General features: G+C 47.9%; 2 protein-coding genes across 3 annotated transcripts; one reads left to right on the top strand and one right to left on the bottom strand.

Moving 5' to 3' along the window:
* Positions 1-233: 233 nt before the first annotated feature.
* On the bottom strand, positions 234-15,594 carry mcm3ap (minichromosome maintenance complex component 3 associated protein). 2 transcript variants are annotated; one of them, XM_028022450.1, is made up of 29 exons: positions 14,554-15,594; positions 13,418-14,502; positions 12,508-12,755; positions 11,729-11,810; positions 11,261-11,411; positions 10,994-11,187; positions 10,776-10,915; positions 10,304-10,501; positions 9,965-10,233; positions 9,187-9,349; positions 8,910-9,067; positions 8,570-8,817; positions 7,924-8,117; positions 7,749-7,849; positions 7,544-7,675; positions 7,309-7,422; positions 6,591-6,743; positions 6,318-6,515; positions 6,175-6,243; positions 5,971-6,099; positions 5,183-5,327; positions 4,716-4,968; positions 3,588-3,685; positions 3,110-3,500; positions 2,441-2,716; positions 1,845-1,977; positions 1,099-1,302; positions 737-875; positions 234-647 (listed from the first exon to the last, which is right to left on the bottom strand). In XM_028022450.1, the coding sequence occupies exons 1-29, from the start codon at positions 15,276-15,278 to the stop codon at positions 420-422; spliced, it is 6,618 nt and encodes a 2,205-aa protein (XP_027878251.1). In that variant the 5' UTR covers positions 15,279-15,594; the 3' UTR covers positions 234-419. The 2 variants fall into 2 exon arrangements, with proteins under 2 accessions (XP_027878251.1, XP_027878250.1); XM_028022449.1 differs by having other exon boundaries at positions 13,418-15,594.
* Positions 15,595-16,592: 998 nt separating this feature from the next.
* ybey (ybeY metalloendoribonuclease) lies at positions 16,593-19,999 on the top strand. The gene is made up of 4 exons (XM_028022452.1): positions 16,593-16,990; positions 18,120-18,251; positions 18,906-18,974; positions 19,749-19,999. The coding sequence occupies exons 1-4, from the start codon at positions 16,781-16,783 to the stop codon at positions 19,842-19,844; spliced, it is 507 nt and encodes a 168-aa protein (XP_027878253.1). The 5' UTR covers positions 16,593-16,780; the 3' UTR covers positions 19,845-19,999.
* The last annotated feature ends 1 nt before the right edge of the window (position 20,000 follows it).

Raw genomic sequence — 20,000 nt, 5'->3', positions numbered from 1 at the left:
AGGGAACCACATGACCCGGTTCTGGTCCAGAACAGTCAAATTCAGAGTAAAAAGTGAAATACTCACGTCTTCAGTCTGCAGAACCGGACTCTCCAGAACCAGAACACCTGCCGGCTCCTGCTCTGCAGATGAAACCGCGTCTCCCAGCAGCCTTCAGCTGCACGGGGGCGGGGCTACAGCCGAGCCGTCCAATCAGATCCTCGACTTCCTCCAGGATTTAATCACAAACAAGCTGAAGGTTTTACATGAAAATATTTATTTAATATTAGAACAGAATGAAAATAAAACGATTTCAACACATTATTTATCATCGGAGTCCAAGACAAGAAGAACCCGACTCTACAAAACTAAATATTTATAAAAGTCCTGATTTTAGTTCTTCTGATAATAAAAATCCATCTTCATCATCTTCATCATCTTCAGTCGTCCACGATGCTCAGCAGGGCGCTGAGCTTCAGCCTGCAAGTCTGTTCTTCTTCTCTGCTCGCCACGATCTGCTGCTGCAGCGCCTGCAGCCTCTGGGCCAGAGGGACGGGTGGCGCCGCGGACCGGGACGCTCCGGACCCGGACACCCCGGACCGGGACGCTCCGGACCCAGACGCTCTGGACCGGGACGCTCCGTCCACTCGCTCCTCCGTCTCCAGTTTCTGGGAAACCAAAACGACAACAAACTTAAAAATCAACCATGAAATATTAAAGATGTGTGCAACGTGACCAGAGAAGAAGAAGAGGGAACCTGCGCGACGGCGGCGGCGGGCGCAGAGACCCGCATGGTGGACGGAGAGGACAGCAGGGTGGAGGACGGGATGAAGAGCGGGGTCGCCAGGTGGTCCAACGGGTCGCCGTCCAGCCAGCGCTGCAGCTGCTCCAGACTCCTGAGGAGAGAAAGCGTTACCATGACGACAGAACTGATAACATGGAGGAGATCAGAGGAGATTCAGGAATAAACGTTTTAATCCACGGATTAATCCGACCAGATTAGAACCAGGAAACCCAAACAGAACCTCCTGGAAGGTCTTGCTGTTCTGACAAGGTCGGAAACTAAAAACTAAAGAGTCAACCGAACCAGAACCAGAACCAGAGTGTCTTCATGACTACCTCCTGCTCTCGGCCTTCTCCTCCTCCAGGTTCTGCAGAACTCTGTGGGCCAGCAGCTCCTCCGCGCTGGGAGTGTGTGTGATATCCAGGCGAGGCGCTGGGGCCCCGGGGTCCTCAGGGGCCCCAGGGGCCTCCACCTGGCTGTGGAACAACTTCTGCCTCAGGGCCGGAGCCGAACGCAGAGCGCTGGGGGCCGGAGCCCATCTGACAGCAAAAACACAGGAAAATTAAAGTTTAGCTTTAATTTTTATAAAAATAAAATCAATCAGCAGAATTAAAAACTTTTCTTTTCAGCAGCAGTGCTGTTCAAAAATGTTACTTTCTTTATTTCCTACCTAAACATTTAATATATTTATTTAATACTTTAATGAAACAAATAAAGTCAGAAAGGGAAGCAGAAATCATAAATAAAAAGCTGAAGTTGTTTTGAGCTCAGTGAGAAATAAATGTTTTTTCTCAGCAGGATTTTGGTCTCAGCAAAATCATTTCCTGTTTCTTTACCAAGTTGAATCAAAACAGATTTTGGTGCTTCAGAGTTAAAGCCTGGAATGGAATGAATGGATGGAATCATTTTCTACTGTAAGAAAATATTCATTTATAATTTAAAAATAAAACGTCTCCATCTGGACAAACTTTAACACTCCTGATGTTCAGAAACACTGAGGTCCAAACGACCGAGTCCAGATCAGATCAAACCAGCCGAGGCGTCAGGAGCCGCAAGAGAAACCAGGAAACATCTTCCTCACCCCTCCTCTTCCTCCTGCTGCGTCTCCCTGTGGGTCCGATCCACGGCCAGAACCCACTCAGCCGGAGGCTGGAACCCGTCCAGGGAACCGCTGGGGAAGAAAACCAGAACCTCTCCGTCCGCCGTCAGCGAGTCTGGAGCAGAGAGCAACAATTAGAGCAACAGCAACAATTAGAGCAACAGCAACAATTAGAGCAACAGCAACAATTAGAGCAACAGCAACAATTAGAGCAACAGCAACAATTAGAGCAACAGCAACAATTAGAGCAACAGCAACAATTAGAGCAACAGCAGAGGTTATGTTGGGAAACTTGGAGTAGGAAATAAATCACTGATGAAACTTCCTGATTAATTTCTTGTCAGTTTAACAAGAGAGAGAGGAGGTGGGGTCAAAGGTCAGAGTTGAGGAGCATTAAAATATATTCCAGTAAAACCAGTTAACTGAAAGAGCTTCAGAAAATCTGCAGGATTATTGATGAAGATGATGATTACTGGTTATTATCATTATTGATGGTTATTAGTGATGAAGACGATTGTGTCTAGAAGCAGAGTAGAGACAGAACCTCCAGGAGGTTCTGGTGGTTCTGGAGGTGGTACCTGGAGCAGCAGGCGGTCCAGTTGGCTGCCAGTCCTTCAGCTTGTGGTCGATGAAGATGAGGACGACGTCGTCCCAGGGAATCAGGCTGCAGGCCGGCCCCGGGCCGATGCCGCCCCGGGTCAGTCCGGGCCTGGGGCGCCGGCTGAGTGGAGGCGTCAGTCGGACCCGCTCCAGAAGGTTCTCCAGCCGGGACATGAGGAGCGGCTGACTGTGGCGTGAAGTTGGGATGTGAGCGGCGTAACGAAAGATGGAGGCGCAGAGATCAGGCCAGGAGTCTGACAGGAGGAGGAAGAGTTAGTGACCCTAAACCTGACCTCTGACCTCATCCACACTCTACTGCAGATAATCATTATATTAGTAAACAATTAGACTATCAGTTATTCTGACGATCAATTGATTAATTGAATAAAAAAGCTGCCACATTCTGCAGATTTATCATGTAATTCTTTCAAATTATTTTATAGATACATAAGAATGCAAATAAAAATAAATGTTCATTTAAAGTCTAAAATCCTGAAACCAACATGTGAAACAGCAAACGGTTAATCTGGGATTATTGTTTTTTAAGAGTTTGTATAATCCAGTTAACGATTCACTGATTACTGAACTAGTTGGCGATCACTTCAATAATCGATTAATCAGGATCAATGGTTCCAGTCTGGTCCCACCTGCAGCAGGAAGCTCCTCCCACTCCGGCAGCTGCAGGCCGAGCAGCGCCGTCCTCAGCCAGCCCAGCTGCAGCGGCGAGTTCCAGCCCAGGTGAGGGATGAACTCTCGGGTCTCCGGCTCGCTGAACTCGGCAGGCGGCCATGACAGGCAGCTCAGCTCCGGGGACGCCACTCTGTCCGCCACGTGGGCAAGGACGGCGTTGTACAGCCGGACCGCCGGCGCCGGGCCCTGGCAGGGCAGCCGGGCGGCGGCCCGGTTCTGCCGGTTTGAGTAAACTCTGGGGCAGAACTCCTGGCTCAGCGCGGCTTCGACCAGCTGGACCAGCGGCCGGCAGGACAGCGGCGGGGTCAGAGGGCGGCGGGCCAGCAGCCAGCGGACGGCCCGGGTCAGCTGCTCAGAGACAGAGAGAAGAACCGGTGGAGAAACGGTGCAGCCGGAGGTCCGGGTCCGAAACGCTGCAGGACTTTTAGGTTCTACCTGCTGGGATCCCTGCAGGTCGCTGGTGGAGTCTGGGATGAAGACGAGCAGGAAGTCTGAGATTAACTCTTCCTCCATCAGAGCCTGGAGCTGCAGGGCTGAGAGACACAGAACCATGATGACAAGCAGGCAGGGACCGGACCGGACCAGAACCATGACGACAAGCAGGCCAATCAACCAGAACCGGACCGGAACAGGACCGGGACCAGAACCGGACCGGAACAGGACCGCAAACAAGCATTGATCTAGTTCAGGGGGCCCAAAGTGGGTCCTGGAGGCCCCTGAGGTTCCGGCGTCCTGCAGGTTCTAGTTCTCTCTCTCCCTGGTACCAACAACCTTTCAGCAGGTCCATGTTCTCCTTCAGCCTCTAATGATCCATCATTGGATCCGGTGAGTTAAACCAGGGAGAGACCAGAACCTGCAGGATGCCGGGCCCTCAGGGGCCTCTGGGCCCTCAGGGGCCTCAGGGACCCACTTTGGGCTCCACTGATTTAGTTTGACGAGAAAATAATTTCTCCTTCTCCAAGTTTCTTTTTCACCACTTAACTTTTTTCCACACAATATTAGAAAAACATTAAAAGACTAAAATAAATATTTAAATTCATTTTTTAAATAAGAAAATCAACATTTTATTGCCTAAAATGCAGCAACAGCCTCCTTTTATTAATTAACCATCAGAATAATTCATTAAATGTCAGAATTATTGATTATTCTGATAATGAGATAAAAAGATTCAAATGAATAAATAATTAATTTCCTTTAAACATTTATTGAACATCTGATCATTCGGAGAATCTGCAGTTAAAAAATCAACATGTGAAAAACAACAATACTGCAGGATTGATCTATTGATTATTTTTTGGATAAACTGATTAATAATTGATAATAAAAGGTGCCTAAAATTTTTTAAGACAAAAAATGTTTTTAAGTTTTGCTTATTGCTGCTCTCAGTGTTTTCATTTTTCCAGCAAAGTCTCCAATTAATTTATCGATTACTAAATTATTTGATGATTATTTCAGTAACTGATTAATCACGATTAATCGTTTCAGCCCTGAACTGGACGGATCCCTGACTGTTGCAGACGGGTGAACAGATGGAGCGATGGCGGGTCATCTCCCAGGAATCACCTTCTTCCAGCCTCTCGGCGTCCGCAGCGCCCCGTTGCCATGGCACCAGGACCACCAGCGGCAGCGGGCAGTTCCAGCTGCTGATCTGCTGCAACTGTTTGAGCTGCAGCAGGGCGGAGAGCAGAGGGACGTCCTGCTCCGCCTGCTCCGCCTGCAGGAGGGGCAGCAGCATCATGATGGCCGCGGCGCCGCGCAGCTCGCAGCGCTCCTCCGCTCCAGACAGGCTGGCGTCGGTCAGCGGACCTCTGGACGCCTGGAGAGACGGAGGAAAGCTCAGCAGAGCCGGGTCGCTCCGATCACAGGAATCTGACACGACTACAATCTGCTGCTCTAAAGAGCAAAACCAGGTTTCATTCAGTTTTTCTTCTTTGGAATCAACTGAAAATAATCTATAAATTTAGAAAATGACTCTGGGAACAAAGTTGATCTCCACCTTCCAGCTCCTCCTCCCTGACCTTTAACCTGACCTTCACTGTGACGTGGACTTTGTGAGTTCTGTGTCCGTTGTCCTGCAGGCTGTTGGAGACACGCAGCGTCCTCAGCGTCCCGTCTCTCTGCTCCTCCGACTCCGAGTCGGCGCCGAGTTTCACCTCCAGCCAGTCCGACAGAACCCTGAGCACAGACAGCAGCAAACGGGTTCATTCAGAACGTCTGCTTTGATTTTAGCTTGATTTTAAAAACTGTTTGGATTGGTGGGATTTTTTCTCCTGTCTGGATAAACTGATGTTTTCAGTCCCAACACTGAAACACGGCGGTGGCAGCATTATGCTGAGGTTCTGCAGCCTTAAGAGATTTTCTCTAAAGTATGTCACAATAAATGAATATTTGGACTATCGTGTATTGAAACAATCAATCATGATTAATGGATTCTTTAAATTATTGTCAAATAATTTAGGAAATTGATTAATTGTTGAGTTTACAGATGATACAAAAACAAGAACAGAATCAGAGCAGCAATGAAACCGAATTATTCATCTTGATTAATCTTCATAATAATCGATTAATTAACAGAATACTTAATCATAATAAAAACTGATTGTCAGAATAATCAATAGAATATTAAATTTTAGCGACTGTCAAAACAATTGATAAAAAATCCATTAATTGTCTAAATAATCGATAGAATAATCATCGATTAATCATCAGAATTTAATAATCAATCATCAGAGTAATTGATAAAATAACCGATCAATCGTCCCGACTGATTGACAGATGAATCAATCACTAATCGGTCGGTTCCGCCCGGCCTGCTCACCGGTCCGCCGGGCCGGCCTCCCGTTCGCTGGGCAGCAGCAGCAGAACCTTCCAGAAGATCCGGTCCGTCGGGTTCGGGACGTTTTCCGTGGCCAGCGCCGGCAGATCCAACGGCTTCCAGCACGTCTCCCTGAGAGAAACACCAGAACCGGGTCAAAGTTCTGCTTCAGGACCCGATTCTTGGCGCGATTGGACCCGGACTCACTCCAGCAGCTGCTGGTAGAAGGACTGGACCCTCATCTGGTGGACGGCGCCGCGGCGCATCCGCAGCAACCTGAACAAACAGGAGACCCGTTTTAGCTTCGCCTCGCTCCGCGGCGCAGCAAGGCGAGGCCGGGACGGACCCACCTGGTGCTGGACACGGTCAACACGCCGGCGTTCCCCAGGTCCACCAGGCCCCGAGCCAGGTCCGCCATGGAGGGCCTCTGGGGGGCGCTGGGGGCCAGGGCCCGCAGCTTGAAGCGAGGATCCACGCAGCACGGCGCCGCAGGGAAACTCCTCATCTGACGCTTCAGCTGGCGGCGGACGGCGACCACATCGCTCCACCTGGAGGTTCACGCAAAACTTTAACTAGGCCCAAACTCATCCAGGTTCTACGCTGACGTTCTGATCCGTTTCAACCTTTTGATGAACTTATGGATCCGTTCCAGCTGAGCCTCCAGAACATCCTCTGCTAGCTGAGCGACGTCTGCAGCCAACGTCTCCTCGATCAGGCTGCTGCAGATCTGATCGCTGCATCGGGCCAGACGCTCGGCTTGCTCATCCACAGCCACCCTGGAAAAACAAAACGGCTCAAAGATCCAACAAACGGAAAAGTGAAATCTGAGCGAGACGATTCTACCGCCGGTTCCAACGGCTCTAATCAGAACCTGATCAGTTATGATGGAAAGAAAGAAAATTTTGCATCTTTTAGGATCTAAATGGATGAAAACAAAGTTAAAAAGTGTAAAAAAAAAAAAAAACAACTAAGTTGTACTAAAAGGAGTTAGCATATGAGCTAAGCTATTCAAGCCTGAAATAGCATCTCAACACGTAGCAGCTAACGCTAATGTGAGCCTCCACATTTCTACAGAAGCTCCATGAAGGATCAGAAAGATGAACGGATAGAAAAACTTTGATCCAATCTGATGGAGGAAGAACAGATTAAAACCCAGAAATATTCCTGCTGTTAATAATCCTCATATAACGTCGATTTATTCAGTCATTCAACAGAAAAACTGTTTTTGGATTGAAAATCCCACTGCTGGTCTTCAGATGTCCTAAAAACCTGAACTAAACCAGGGGTGTACTTTATTTTCACCACGTCTTCAGTCTATCAAACGGGTTCAGGAAGTCTTACTGGATCTCGGCGGCGGCGGTTTCCCTCACGACTTCAGCGACGACCTGCTGGACGACCTCTGAGCAGAGCGAGCAGCTGAACTGAGCCAGGAAGGCTTGGCGCTCCTGACGGCGCCTGAGACGCAGAGGAAACACAGAAACATGGACACAGAGCGGAAAACGTAGAAACATCCAGCGGGGTCCCCCTGTCCTGATGGAGGTCGGGTTGGGACCTGCAGTGCATTGTGGGAACCGACCTGGCCTCCTCCAGTCTGCGTCGCTCCTCAGCCAGCCGCTCCTGCTCCAGCTGGATCTCTGACGCTGAAACCTCCGTCATCATCTGCTCCAACACCTCCTGCACCACAACCTCCAGCTGTGCCTCGCTCTCCCTGTGTGAACACCATCACAGATCATCGAAGCGTCCGCCTGACGCACAGAACCAAACGCCAAGCGCTAGCTTACCGCAGGGCTGCTCTGGCGTAGCTGGCGCCTCCGTCAGCGAGCGCTCTGACTTCGCCCTCCACCACTTCTTCCAGCAGCGCCTCCGCCGCCGCCAGGACATCCTGGAACACAACGCAGCAGAACGTCAGCACAGAACCAAGATGGCGGACGGCAGAGTCTGCCGGCTGCCTCCCACCTCCTCGCTGTAGAGCGGCTGGGGTTTGGGTGGAGGTGATGGAGGTTTGGTGGGTTCAGGCGGAGCGATCGGCTGGAAGATGGGAGCCGCCGGCGGGAACGGCTCTCCGGTCTCAGCCGGAGCGTCGGGAACGATGACCGGCGGTGGCGGCGGCGCCTCGACGTGCGGCGGGGAGGAAACCACAACGCTGTCAGCTAGAACCAGAAAACATTCACGTGATTTACCGTTCTGAACCGATCAGCATTCATTTAATGCAGAATTACTTATGGAATTATGACAGAAAAAATTAAACCGTCTTAAACTTATGAAGGTTTTCAAACTTTTTTTTTTTCCTGTTTCGTCCCAAAAAACTGATTTATTTGAAGAGGAAAAAAAAAACAAAAAAATGCTAAATTGTCTTAGACGAGCCATGAATCCAGTCGGATGGTGAACTTTCTTAACGTCTTACTGGACTTCCTGACCCAGTTTCTGTTTCATCAGAAACACGAGCTGATAACGAATCGATGGGGCCAAAACGGTGAATCAATAAATTAGAAAACCAAAATTAAAGAGCAAATCCTGGGAAAGTTACATAGATTAACCTTTTGCCTGACTGAGATATTGAGAATCAGAACCAGGAAGTGAGCAGGAAGTGAGCAGGAAGTACCAGTCTGTGCGGCCCCGGCGCCTCGGGGGTTAACGTATCCGTAGCCGGGCTCCGCCAGCAGCCCGTCTCCTCTGTATCTGTTGTAGGAGTCGAAGCTGCAGACGGGACGGTGCTGTGGCGGGTCGGGGACCCGACCTCCGTTCACCACCTCCCCGATCAGCGGCGCCTTCTTGGACAGGATGACCTCTGACCTCTTCAGGGAAAGCGGGAGCTCCGGCTCCTGGAAGTTCCGACTCAGCTCCACCAGCCTGAGGAGAACCGCACAGAACGTTCCTCCGTCAAAGACTCACCGACCCGGACCGCGACCCAAACAGCCTCTGTGAAGGTCAAGCCGCCTCACCCGTCGTTGACGTTGAGGCCGTACTGCTGGACGAAGTCCGTTGCTTCAGACGCGCTGCGGAACATCAACATCCGGACGATGTCGTCGACGGGGAACGGGGTGGATCGCGTGCCGAAGGTGTGAGCCGTGATCAGGGCCTTCAGAGCCTTCGATCGGACCTGCAAACAGAACCACAGCCCGGACGATTAAAACCCAAAAACCAGCACTGACTGAACGTCCTCTTGTCAGAGAATCAAACAGGAAGTGATGAGCAGCAGGTTTCCTGTTGGTTCCCCACCTGGTTGAAGTATCGGTGCAGCAGGCAGCTGGACAGGTAAGAAGCTCCTTTCACCAGCTTGAAGAAGCGCACAAAGTTGTTGCTGCTGACGGCCGCGAAGGCTTGAACCGCAAACTTCACCTCCGGAGACTTCCGGACCTCGTCGCGGAACTGCTGCACCTCCCTGTGGGGACAGGAAGTCGTCAAAACGCCGTGAGGAACGACGGCGTCCGGCCTGGACTTATCGGTCAGAACGGGGGGAAACCTGAAGGCGGTTCTGATCCAGTTGTTTCAGGAAACGATTAATTATGATTATTTAAATCATCAATTAAATTAGCAATTGATTAACAAAAACTAAAAAAGGCAATTTGGTGAAAAAACAACACAGAGCTTTAGTTATAAACATTATGAATTTAAGATTTAAAAAAACTTTATAAATATTTTTTATTCAAGTTACAAAAAGTGTTTTAGCTGCGGATCCATCTTTGATTCAAAAGTTCAAGTGTTCACTAAAGGAGCGCTATTTAGGCAAAAAAAAATATTTTCTTATTTAAAAAAGAATTGTATTATTTGTTTATCTGAATCTTTAACGCATTTAAAATATTGCATAAAAAACACTGAAGTGGTTCAATAAAAACCAGGCAGAAAATTTTTATAATCTTAATAGCCAATTAATCATCGTAGTAACTGATTGTCAGAATAACTGATTAATCCTAATCAACAGAGTAATGGATTACTAATATAACGGTTGGTTTCAGGCCGCGGCGTTGCAGCAGGCTGAGGTCTCAGAGCGACTGACCGCAGGATGTCGCCGTCGTTGAGCTTCAGCAGGACGCTGTACTGGCGGAACTCGGCCTCCAGGGGGCAGAACGTCTGCTGCGTCGCCAGATCCTCGTACATTTCCTTCAGACTCTGCAGACACTTGGTCATGTTCTCGTTGTTGATCTTGGCGTCGAAGGACGACATGTGCTGCTCGCAGAGGTGGTGGGCGCAGTGAACGTGGAACCTGGTGCATTTCTCGATCAGCGACACGGTGTGGGGGCAGCAGAGCCGCTGCTGGGTGATGTCCTGAGCACAGCGGGACCGTCAAACCGCCGCCGTGCAGGAATCTGCTGGACGTCGCCGCTCTGACGCTTACCTTGCGAATGCCTCGGGTTCGGTTCCACACAAAGTCGTACCAGTCTCTGTGGCTGTCCGGACCCCGGTCCATGATCTGGGTCACCAGGTAGTCCATGGTCATGCTGAGCACCGGGAGGGGCCGCAGCTCGTGAGGAAGAGGCTCCTCCTGGTCGGCCGAGGAGCGGCTGTACTCCTTTATAGCAGCTGCATGATCCACCTGGTGGGAGCAGAACAGACCAGTTCCTTCTGGATGAAGGTTTCCACAGGAATCCCTGGACGTCTGGCTTCAACATCAACTCACATATGAATACAAACATTTCCATTACTGTGCAAATTAAACAGCTAAATGAGTCTGGAAACAAATGTTTAAGAGAAAGAGACAAAGTTCTTCACTGAAACATCTCCTGAATCTTCAAGAGATGATCAGAAACTATTTGGATCAGTTCGGACTGGGATCAGATGCCGGCCGGCAGAATGTTTCGGGTTCTTACCACCTCCGTGTTCTGGACCACCTCGTACACGCTGAGCTGGTTCCGTGTCTCCCTCATGTACCTCTCCTTCTCTGGACACATGTCCGGACACGTTCCCACAAACACCTTGGACAGGTCCAGGTCCGTCCTCTTGGGTCGTCCTGAGGGACAGGAGGACGGGACTGTCAGGTTTTCAGAGGCGTTTGCAGCTGCAGCAGACAGACAGACATCGTCCTCACCTTGACGCAGGACTTTGTCTCTCTGCTCCAGGAGACGGTACTTGTCCTCGGCGGTCTCGGCGACCTGTCCGACCAGGTGGACCAGGGAGGACGGGACGAGACGCTCCGACCCCTGGGACTCGGCGACGTTCTCCTTATGGGGCTCCGAGTCAAACGGCAGCAGCTTGGCTGGAGACGGCCTCCTCACTGGAGAGCTGCAGGAGGCGAGACGCAGAGCTGCAGCCGAACCCAGACGGAACCAGTTCTGATCCGTTCAGACGGACCTACCTCTGCCTGAAGGAGGCGTGGCCGCCCAGCGCCGGAGGCATCAAGGTCGGCCGTCTGAGAGAACAACCCGGCTTCGGCTCCTCCGCTTTAGGACTTTCTGCTGCGGTTTGGTCGGGTTCTGCTGGCGCTCTGCTGCCTTTGTCTTCAGGACCTGAAGGAGACAAAAACTCTCCATAAACCCACTTTTATTCAAATTAATAACAATAATCTGATCTCTGAATGACCTCAATCCAAAACAAACCATCATCAAGGCCATTTTTAAATCGATGAAATTGAGCTCAACCATCAAACTAACAGATATTTTGGTGGAAAAGTTGTTAAAATGATGAATTAACAGACAGTTTTGTTCAGTAAATCAGACCTGCTTCAGTCAGACCGAATAAATAAACATCACAAGAATTTTAACAACCTAAAATTCAATGGATCATTAAATGGACTTTAAGCTTTAAATACTGAAGTTCTGCTCACTTTGTTTCTTCTTCTGCCAGAGCAGCAGCAGCTCGTGTCGGTGCAGAACCTTCCCTCTCCGCTTCGCTTTAGCAGCCGAAGCCTTAAAGACAAAACAAGATGAGATGAACTGCATGGCTGCTGTGGCTCGTCTTCACCACCAGGCTGCAGCACTGAGCAGTTTCCTGTTTCTGTCAGAAAACCATCACTACTCCCAACAAAACCAGTAAGATTTTTACTCAGTTTGTACAAAGAACGTTTAAAATAAATCATTAAGAGTAGGGCTACAACTAACGATTCTTCTATCGATTAATCATCAGAATAATCGATTAATCAATTGTTCTGGTGATTAATCTGAAAACATACCTGCAACATTCTGCAGATTTCTCATTTAATCATTTAAACTTATTTTATGCAATATTAGAAATATATGACATACAAATAAACAGAAAGTTAAACTCTTTTTTAAATAATAAACATTTTACTTCCTAGAATACAGAAACTATAAGCCTTTAGTGAACGTCTGAACGCCTGCAGCTCAGCAGGAACATCAACAGCCCACAGTTTCTACTTTCTGTTTTGGCTTCATTACGGCTCTGAGTTTGTTGTTCTTTTAGAAATTGGCCGTTTTTAGAGTCAGTTAACAATTAATAAATCACTAATGTATTATTTCAACAATTGATTAATCATTTCTGTCCTAATTAAAACCCGATTCCACATACATGTCAGGAGGAAACGTCTGACTCGGATGTATGAGTCGACACAGAACCAGCTGAGACGAAGTGAGAGCAGCGACTCACGTGGTCGTCGAAGTGGACCACGGCCTGGTTCTTGTTGGGCCGGCAGAAGATTTTACCCACTTTCCCGAAACGAGCGAAATGCTTCTGGATCACGTCCTTCTTGTTGAGGCTTGGAGGGACGTTCCTGACCATGATGGTGGTCAGATCGCTGGGAGACACTCCGCTCAGGCTGTCCATGCTGTCCCTGCGGGGCCCACGGCCCACAGGGGTCAACGCCTCGGAGGCTGAGGTCAAAGGGTCAGACGGGCCTGCAGAGGAGGGAGACGTTTTGTTTTAACTAGGCCACAGGAGACAGAGGAGCAGCAAAAGCAAAGGAGGTGGATGAGCAGCTTTATAAAGTACAGAACAGTAGAAAATATCGACAATAAAACAAAGAATTTGTTTTTAAATAACCAGGATTATTTCAATTGGTTAAAAACTGGACAGTTTTACAGAAAGAGCGTTTTAAATCCTGATTATTGTCTAAACATTATTATTATTATTATTAATGTTGTTGCTCATCCAACCAGGCGGTGGTTGGGAGGTAGAGCAGTTATTCATCCATTCATTCATTCATCCATTCATTCATCCATCCATTCATTCATTCATCCATTCATTCATTCATCCATTCATTCATTCATCCATTCATTCATTCATCCATTCATTCATTCATCCAGCAGTCTGTCGTGTGTTTGAGCTAAAAAATGTCTGAAGTTGACAGGAAATTTGAAAATATCACTGATAATTACAAAGTCTTAGAAAAAGTAAACATTTTAGAAAGATTTAAATAAATAAGTAACACTCAGCCTGGTGGCCCGCCAGGCTTAGCCTGCCCTGAGGGAAAATCTGGAGTTATTGAGGCAGAAGTATTGATCCGTCCTATCATGTATTGATCAATTCCGTTATTTTTATTAAATATTAATATTCTGACCTGAATCTTCTGGTTTCTCTGCAGTGTCTCTGCTCAGCGCCGGCGCTGTGAGAGTCTTGGCCGGCGGTTCGTCTCCCTGAGTTTCCTCTGACTCCTCCAGGACCAGGGACGGCCTCTCAGCGGGGCCCCCAGCAGGGGGCCCCAGAGCGGCGGGGGGCCTCAGCGGCTCCTTCGGGGCCTCTCTCCTCACCGGGTTGCTCTGCTCCTTCCGGATCCCGATCATCGCCTGGCGAAACAGGCCCCCTGCGATGCCCCGGGCCCTCGCCACCGGCCTCTTGGCGGGGTGTCTGGGCGAGTCGACGTCCAGCGGCGCGGGGGCGTCGTCCTCGCCGCCCGGCTTCTCGGGGCCGCTGGCGGCCGGGTCGTCCTTCCTCTTGGCAGCTTTGCTGAGCCGAGCAAAGTTGGGCTCCGGGGCCACCTTATCTTCAGGGCCAAACTTGGACTTAGGGTTGCCGAAGGCGGGGGGGCTGCTGAACGAGGAGAACGGCGAGGGCTGGGTCTGCAGGGAGCTCGGGGTGAAGCTGAAGGAGGACGGGGTGGTCGGCTCTGCCGTGGAGCTGGGGCCTGGCGGGGCCGCCGGGTTGGTGAAGGAGAACCGAGGGCCATCGCTGCCACCGCCTGATGGCGGGTTTGGGCCAGAGGGGGGTGCGGCCGGCTGGGAGAAGCCAGCAGAAGGGCCGGAGGGGGCCGGGCCCCGGCCGCTGGGCGGCTCCGGGCTGCCGCTGAAGATGGGTTTGAACACGGCCTCGTTGGGCGGCTTGAAGCTAAACTCTGGAGGTCCAAACCCCCGGTTCTGGTTCACATTCTGAGGGGCGCTGAACAAGCTGGAGGCCGGCTGCACAAATGAGGGGTTGGAGGCGGTGGAGCTCGACGGTTTGAGAGGGCTCCCGAAAGCAGGAGGGGCCTTTCCCAAAGCTGAACGCTGACCGAACGCAGAGGGTTGGACGAAGGAGGGGCTCTGTCCAAACACAGAGCTCTGGTTGAGTCCGAAAGCCGCAGCTGAGCTGCTGGTTACTACAGGAGGCTGCCCAAAGGCTGGAGCCTTGCTCATGGGAGGCTGGGTCTGGGCAGGCGGCTGTCCGAAAATGGAACCACTCTGAGTAGCAGGCTGGGTAGCCGTGGATGGCTGTCCGAAAATGGAACCACTCTGAGTAGCAGGCTGATTAGCCGCGGATAGTTGTCCGAAAATGGAACCACTCTGAGTAGCAGGCTGATTAGCCGCGGATAGTTGTCCGAAAATGGAACCACTCTGAGTAGCAGGCTGGGTAGCCGTGGATGGCTGTCCGAAAACGGAACCACTCTGATTAACAGGTTGCTGTCCGAAAACAGGACCAACCTGAGCTGCGGGCTGATTTGTTGCTGGTGGCTGTCCGAATATGGAACCACTCTGATTGCCGGGCTGATTAACAACAGACGTCTGTCCGAAAATGGATCCACTTAGTCCTGAAGGCTGATTAACAACAGAGTGCTGTCCGAAAACGGACCCACTCTGAGCTGATGGCTGATTCACCGCAGATGACTGTCCGAAGATGGAACCACTTTGCGCTGTTGGCTGATTTGATGGCTGTCCGAAGATGTAACCACCCTGACCTCCGGGCTGACTGACAACAGACGGCAGCCCAAAGATGGAGCCACCCTGAGGGGCAGGCTGGTTCACCACAGATTGTTGTCCGAAAATGGAACCACCCTGCACTGCAGGCTGAAGCGCAGCAGACTGCTGTCCGAAGGCAGGAGGTTGGAGAAAACTTTGTCCCTGGGATCCGCTGGGATTCTGCTGCCCGAATCCCTGGAACAGACCGGACTTCACGGAGCTGCTGGGGGCCTGGAAAGCTCCTCCATGCGGACTTCCAAACGGATTCATGGCGCAGATAAGCAACTTTATAGGATGTAACCGGATCCAACTGGTTCGATCTGAGCAACAGTTTGTAGCTCTGCTGTTAGCATCGGCTAACTCCGACAAAAATCAATCTAAAGAAAATGCCCCAGATGTTCATTTCTCCCGCTACTCCGGGTATCAGAAATACGAACCAAAGTCTTACATTTCATATGTATCCAATATATACAGGCTTGAAATAAAAACGATCCATAATTTTACTCGGGTTTATTGTGTTTTCGTTCAGGGTCCGCTCAAATAACTTCACACTTCCGGCTCCGGTCCGACGAAGTTTTCAGTCCCCGATTCTGCTGCCCTATACTCTGTTCCGTGACTCTAGAGCCAAAACAGCAAAGAGTAGAATATAACATATATATTTTTATTGTCTCACAATGTGAAAAGTGAGTGCTTTGTATCAAAAAATGAAGAAAATAGTTCTGTTTTTATTTAACATGTAAACTGAGAATTTTAAGCAATTAGAAAGCATGTTTAACCACACCGAAGTTTGCTTCAGATTCATTATATCTCATTTTGAAATCATAAAATAATAACTTTAACATATTGACCAACACAAATCAGTTAATGAGTAATATTGAAGTCTGTCAGATCTTGCATGATTCATTCTAATTTCTGTAGAATACTAAGATTCTGTACAATACTTTATTGAATTATCTAATAAATGTACTCAAACATTTAAAAATATGCAACTTAACTGTTTTTATGCCTGAAATCCTAAAGTCTTATAATGAAAACCAAAATATTTAGATGGATCAAACTTGAACTTTATCCCATTTTAGGCACAGATTCCTCAACGTACAATTTGAACCTTTAATGTAGCACCCTAAAGAATCATAAAACAGGATTTATTCTGGTGTGGACAACCCGTGAGAACTGCGAAAGAATCTTATAAACTAGACAGACTTTGTGCTAAATAGAGGCTAAATAATCCTTATTGGTCTCACTCTCTTCTCCTTTATCGTTTCTCTGGAGTATTTCTTCTATTTATCTTCAGTTTTTACATTTCTATATGAGTCGCGTCTCTCAGCTCATATAGAGCTTAAATGTAAACAAATGTATCTTCTAACGACTCATATGAAACTTAAATACAAACAAATTCAACTGATAATTAACCACCAGGTGGTAGTTAATTATCTACCATGTATAGCTCAAAGGAACATTAAATCTAAAAATACTGTTACATTTAATGAAGTGCATTTTAAGACTAAATATTGTCAACATTTAGATTCTGAATTGGGGAAAATGTTGAACTAGCCCTTTAGGCAAGTGTCAAACCGGAAGTTGTAAGTCAGAAGCCAACTTCAGCACCGGCGTCACGGTGTCACCTTGAATTGTGTTCTGAATGACTGAATCTGAATGAGGCTGTTCTCCTTGACTGAGAGGCTCAGTGTTAGTTCCTAACAGAAGCTAAAGGCTCGGTTCGGGTTCGTCCATGCCGTGAGGCTCCGCGTCCATCTCCTACTAGGTTTAAAATGGGAGTAGTCCTGCGGAACCTGCAGAAGGTGGTTCCTCTCCGCCGCGCCAGGCTGCGCAGGGACGTGGACACGCTGAGACACATCCTGGGCATCCAGAAGTTCGACCTGGGCATCATCTGCGTGGACAACCGCAGGATTCAGCAGATCAACAATCTTTACAGGAAGAAAAACGCGCCGACAGACGTCCTGTCCTTCCCTTTTTATGAGGTAACCGATTCCGTTAGTTATGAATATGACAGCAGTAACATTACCGATGGAGTTACTGTCAAACAAAGTCCATCTAATCTGGAATTAACTTTAAAATGATATTAACAACAATAATATATGACACAACTATAATTTAACTTTTGATTTTTTTAAATGAAATTTTAAGCCAACTTCCTGTGTGAGAGTTAAACCCGGAGTCTTCCGTTGCTATGATGATTCCCGCATTTTTCTGGGAAAAGGGATGAAGGAGCAACGGCCGTTAAAACCTTAAAAACTGTCGCTGCGCTTAAAACTCAAACTTTGTTGAACCAAGAGTGGCAGAACCTTCTAGCGACCACAGAAAGCAAAGTTTATGTGTGTGCGGTGTTTTATTCGAGATTAGCTTAAAGCTTAAATTAACGAAGTTGAAACAAAAAAATAACACCTGAAATCAGTGGCGCTCCCAAAGGAGGGGCCCGGGGGCACACAGCCCTATTCTAATATGAAAACACTAAAGTAAAACCCTTTAAAGGCTCAAATACATAAAAATTTGTGTAATTTTGGTGCCACTTTATATTTTTATGGGTGTGAGCTCACAGAATATGATACTGAATTGAAACACACTGTGGGAAAACAGACAAAAATCTGATTTCTATATCTGGATCATATGGAAGCCCATGTCTGCCTTGATATAAAACTATAAGAGCCTTACTAGAAGTTATAATTTCTAGCTGTAAAGACTTTTTTAAAGTTACGATTGTGTGATTCTAGAGCAGGGGTGGGCAATCCTGGTCCTCGAGGGCCGGTGTCCTGCAACTCTTGCAAGTCTCCCTGGTCCAACACACTTGAATCCAGCAGCTGAATCACCTCCCAAGTGCAGTCAGGTTCTCCAGAGTCCTGCTAATGACCTCATTATTTGACTCAGGTGTGTTGAAGTGGAGATGCATCTAAAAGTTGCAGGAGTCCGGCCCTCGAGGCCTGGAGTTGCCCACCCCTGTTCTAGAGCAATACTCCTTAGAGAAATTATGTGACATTTTCTGTCAATTATGACTTTGAAAGTCAAAATTATGAAAGAACGAACCAACTCAGGTGCCAGGTAAAGGTTTTCCGTAGCGTTCAGGTGAAGTTATTTCCAGCTGTGTCCTTCCAGGACCTGAGGCCCGGTAAGCTGCCGTGTCCGCTGCACAGAGATGAGCTGAACCTGGGAGACATCTTCCTGGGGGTCGAGTTCGTGATGAATCAGTGCCAAAAAGAATCACTAGACCTTCACGGTGCTCTTACTGTGAGTTATCAGTGTTTTCTATAGATTCATATGTTCAGCTGAAAAAATAATCTAAGAGCAAATTTACACCAATAAGCTGAGAAAATTAGAAACTAATTTCCCATATTTACAAGAAAAAAACTGGAATTTTCTGACAAAAATTTATGGAGATTATAAAATCAGACATTTGTGGCAAACGATAGACTGAGGTGGTAAATCTATGAGACCAGCGTCTGGATATTTTCCAAACTGGAAGCGGTAAATCCGGGTTTTCTCCCGGATCAGAACATTTCTCAGGTTGAGACTTCAGCAGCTTCCTCCTCACAGCCTCAGGTGTTTTCTGGATCCAAGGTGAGTCCAGAGCTGGAAGATTTCGCTCAGCGCAGGAAAAGAGCCCAGATCTACCAACTACACTGGAAAATATCCAGATGTTAGAGGACTTTTGGCATTTCTCTTCACAAATGCACAAATTTATATTTTAGTAAATTTAAAGTGTTTTATTTCCTAATTTCTGACGTTATAATGTCATAAATAATTCTACATTCAAGCTTTTAAGCTGAGAAAATGTTTTTTTCTTGCACATTTACATTCTTGTAATTATGTGAAATTAATGTAGAAATGTACTCGGCCAGTTTTCTTTTATCTATAAGACACTAATACTCTGCTGGTCCGCAGGCCGTCACTGCACACGGCATCTGCCACCTGCTGGGCTACCGACACGAGACGGAGGAGGAATGGGCCGAGGTGAGGCAGCAGCTTTAACCGCAACATCAGGCTTCACCAACCGGCGGCCATTTTGTTGTTTCCAGCCTTATTGATCGCTATAATCACTCCAGATCAGAAGTAAAGATCAGAACAGACGGTTCTGTTCAGCTCAGAATTACATTCAAACTTTGATCCATATCATTTTTATTCAATTCAAAAATACTTTATTCCAAAGAGAAGTTAAAATATTATCTTCACAAAGTCGCTGTGAATGATGACGCAGTGAGCAGGAAGGATCTCCAGTAGCAGTCAGTCTTGCAACAAATGTGAAGAGGCCTCTGACTGAAGCCTGGTGCCAACAGCTCGCTGGATGAGACCAGCTCTGGTTCCAGAGATGCTGGAGTAGGAGATAAAATCCCATCAGGAGGAATGGAGGAGATGGGCTGAACTCTGCATCCTTTTCAACTCCTCTGGGATTTAGGGTCAAAGTTCAGCTGTTGCTTGAAATGGTAATGAACTGCTGAGTGATAAAAACGATACCTAGTTACCATGGTTACTCATAACGGTTTGAAACTAAAACAGAGAAATGTTTAAGGAGCGTGTTGCTTCCTGTGATCCGTGACAGAAATATTCCAGATGAGAATCTGTTCATTCCTGGATCTTCTTTAAGGAAGGAGAAATAATTAGGAATATTCTCCTAAATCTGATTTTTAAATTGTTTTCATGTCCAAAATGTTTGTTTTTACCAACATTTTACGGGTAAATGCACCGATCAGCCGGCTGAAGGTTATTAATGATGATCTTTTGTTGCAGATGCTGCAGAGGGAGCGATACATCCTGAGCGAATACAACAGACTGACCGGCCGCCATCTTGAGCCGCTCATGAAGGCGTTCAGCCCAGAAACGTGACGGCCGCGGATCGGCGCCTCGGATCGGCGCCGCGCTAAATGTTTTGCACCAATTCAACCACTGCTGATGTTTGATGGTTTTATGTAAAAACTGCTGGAAGGACATTTACAGCAGAACAAAAACTGAAACAGTTATTTAAAAAAAGAACTAATCCAG

The sequence above is a fragment of the Xiphophorus couchianus genome, chromosome 7 (genome assembly GCF_001444195.1).
Source record: "Xiphophorus couchianus chromosome 7, X_couchianus-1.0, whole genome shotgun sequence".
Lineage (NCBI taxonomy): Eukaryota > Metazoa > Chordata > Actinopteri > Cyprinodontiformes > Poeciliidae > Xiphophorus > Xiphophorus couchianus.
Note: the sequence above shows the minus strand (reverse complement) of the source record. Positions and strands in the feature narration are given on the sequence as shown.